The following is a 2,072-nucleotide window of genomic DNA, read 5'->3' on the forward strand; positions in this document are numbered from 1 at the left end:
TGAAAATTCAATACAAGACTCCTGATATACTGTTACAATCAGTGGCGTATTTAGAAATTTGTCACGAGTAGGGTCCAGATAATTTTTAGAAAACAGAACTATGGGGGCAAAGTCCCCCAAACCACCAAATTACTCTTTATTAAATAAATATACCATATGTATAAGACGATTTGAAATTTTTGAATTTTGAATTATTAAATAATATGTACAAAACAAATTTTAAAAAAGCGGGTTAGTGGATGTCGCTCTGCCGTAGGTTACAAGTGGATCAATGTATAATGGATTTATTAAACTTGAATTAAAAAATATTAATTAAAAAAATTAAAAATTAAAAATATATTATAAACATATTATAGGCACAATTTTTTTTTTATAAACATTGGATGTACGAATTTTCGTGCCGGGGTGCGCCCAATCATTAGGCGGACCGACACTGCCTTTATTTAATATGTATTATATGTACCATATCACCATTCACCATACTATAATGTAATCATTTTCGTTTGATGTCTGAACAGATAAGCAGACTCCTTGTGGGGATCGTTCGAAAACATTGTTTAAAAGTATTATATAAAACACCTGTACAACTGTACCTATAAAACCACATGGGTCCAAAAATCATTACCTACTCTATAATAGTAGGTACTTATACCTAAACCAATTGTTGATAAGTAATGCGAAAGCGGTTCCCTGGGGATATGAAAACATTGAAAAATAAATACACAGATATTATAAACAACACCAATAAACCGATGAATAATTAAATTGGGTTACAATACCTACCCAAAATGTGGTTATATACGATCTAGGACAAATGGACGTAGCCGTTTGGACGTGGCCGTTTGGACGTCAAAAAAAAAAAAATATTAGAAAAAGGTTATTTATATAAAAAAGTTATTTATATTTATTATAATACGTCAAAAATTAATACAAAATGTTTAAATATACACAATTATTATTATTTATATCTACTAATTATTATAATACGTCAAAAATGTATATAAAATATCTAAAAAATTGTTGAACGTCAAACATAGTTATTTATAGTAATTATATTTTCTTGTGTTATAATATTAAAAGATTGATTAACATATTTTATATTAATGCAGAGAAATAGTTTGAGCGATTCCGCGTAAAAATTATATTTTAGTTCCAGTTTCATAACTTTGAACAATTCTTGAAATACGTTTATCCGTATAAATAAATTTCTTTAATTTTTTGGGGGGACTCTTACCTGCTTCAAGTTGGCTGTAAAATACATCTCGCCCAGCTTGTACTTTACGTAAACAGTTGTAGAAAGACCATAAACTAGGATGTTGAACTCCCATTTCGACATTTAGTCGTCTATTAGCGGCTTCAGCATGGTTGTTAGTCCTATCTTGACCATTCAAAACTCGTAGGTGTAAATTCCAAATGTGTGGTGGGAATAATGCTGTCCGACGACCTCGTCCGTTTCTATTAACCCTCCCAACATAATTGTCCTCAAACCAGTCAAGTAAAGGTTGTAAGCATTCTGGTAAATCATCTCCTAATTGTTGTATAGCGGCATCTAGGTCTTCAATTGGAACAAATGAAAGAGCTACGACCATTTTTATAAATAATGAAAAATCAGCATCATTTTTATACCTTGAAGCAAAACCCATTTCGTTCATTTTTTTATGAAAGTTTTTTGTTAGATGATACAAACAACCGTGAATTTCAGCGTCAGGGTATTTTTTTTTTTATGGTATTAATTAACATATGTTACATCGAAGTATGTTAAAATATCATCCACATCATTATCATATGAAAAAATGTCATATAATAAGCTCATACCTATAAAAAAAGATATTTAAATTAAAAAAAAATATATGTATATGTTAGGTACGTGTATGGTACCTTTTTTAATAATATTAAGTGGTAAGAAGGCCAATGCATTGATCATTCGTACTGAACAACGGAATTCTTTGTCTTTTGTATATTTTGTTGCCAAACCAAGATTTTGGACTTTACGCCACACACTTTGACTAAGATGGTAGTAGCACAAATGTATGGAAACGCTGTCTTCAAAAACTTCTTCAATCGCTTTTATC

The 2,072-nt window shown here is 30.2% G+C and overlaps 1 protein-coding gene across 1 annotated transcript; it reads right to left on the reverse strand.

Moving 5' to 3' along the window:
* Nucleotides 1-1,079: 1,079 nt before the first annotated feature.
* LOC107883503 lies at nt 1,080-2,066 on the reverse strand. Its single transcript, XM_016803646.2, has 2 exons — nt 1,879-2,066; nt 1,080-1,815 (listed from the first exon to the last, which is right to left on the reverse strand). Exon 2 carries the CDS (start codon nt 1,650-1,652, stop codon nt 1,140-1,142), a length of 513 nt encoding a protein of 170 aa, XP_016659135.1. The 5' UTR covers nt 1,653-1,815; nt 1,879-2,066; the 3' UTR covers nt 1,080-1,139.
* Nucleotides 2,067-2,072: the final 6 nt, after the last annotated feature.

This window comes from Acyrthosiphon pisum, chromosome A3, assembly GCF_005508785.2.
Source record: "Acyrthosiphon pisum isolate AL4f chromosome A3, pea_aphid_22Mar2018_4r6ur, whole genome shotgun sequence".
Lineage (NCBI taxonomy): Eukaryota > Metazoa > Arthropoda > Insecta > Hemiptera > Aphididae > Acyrthosiphon > Acyrthosiphon pisum.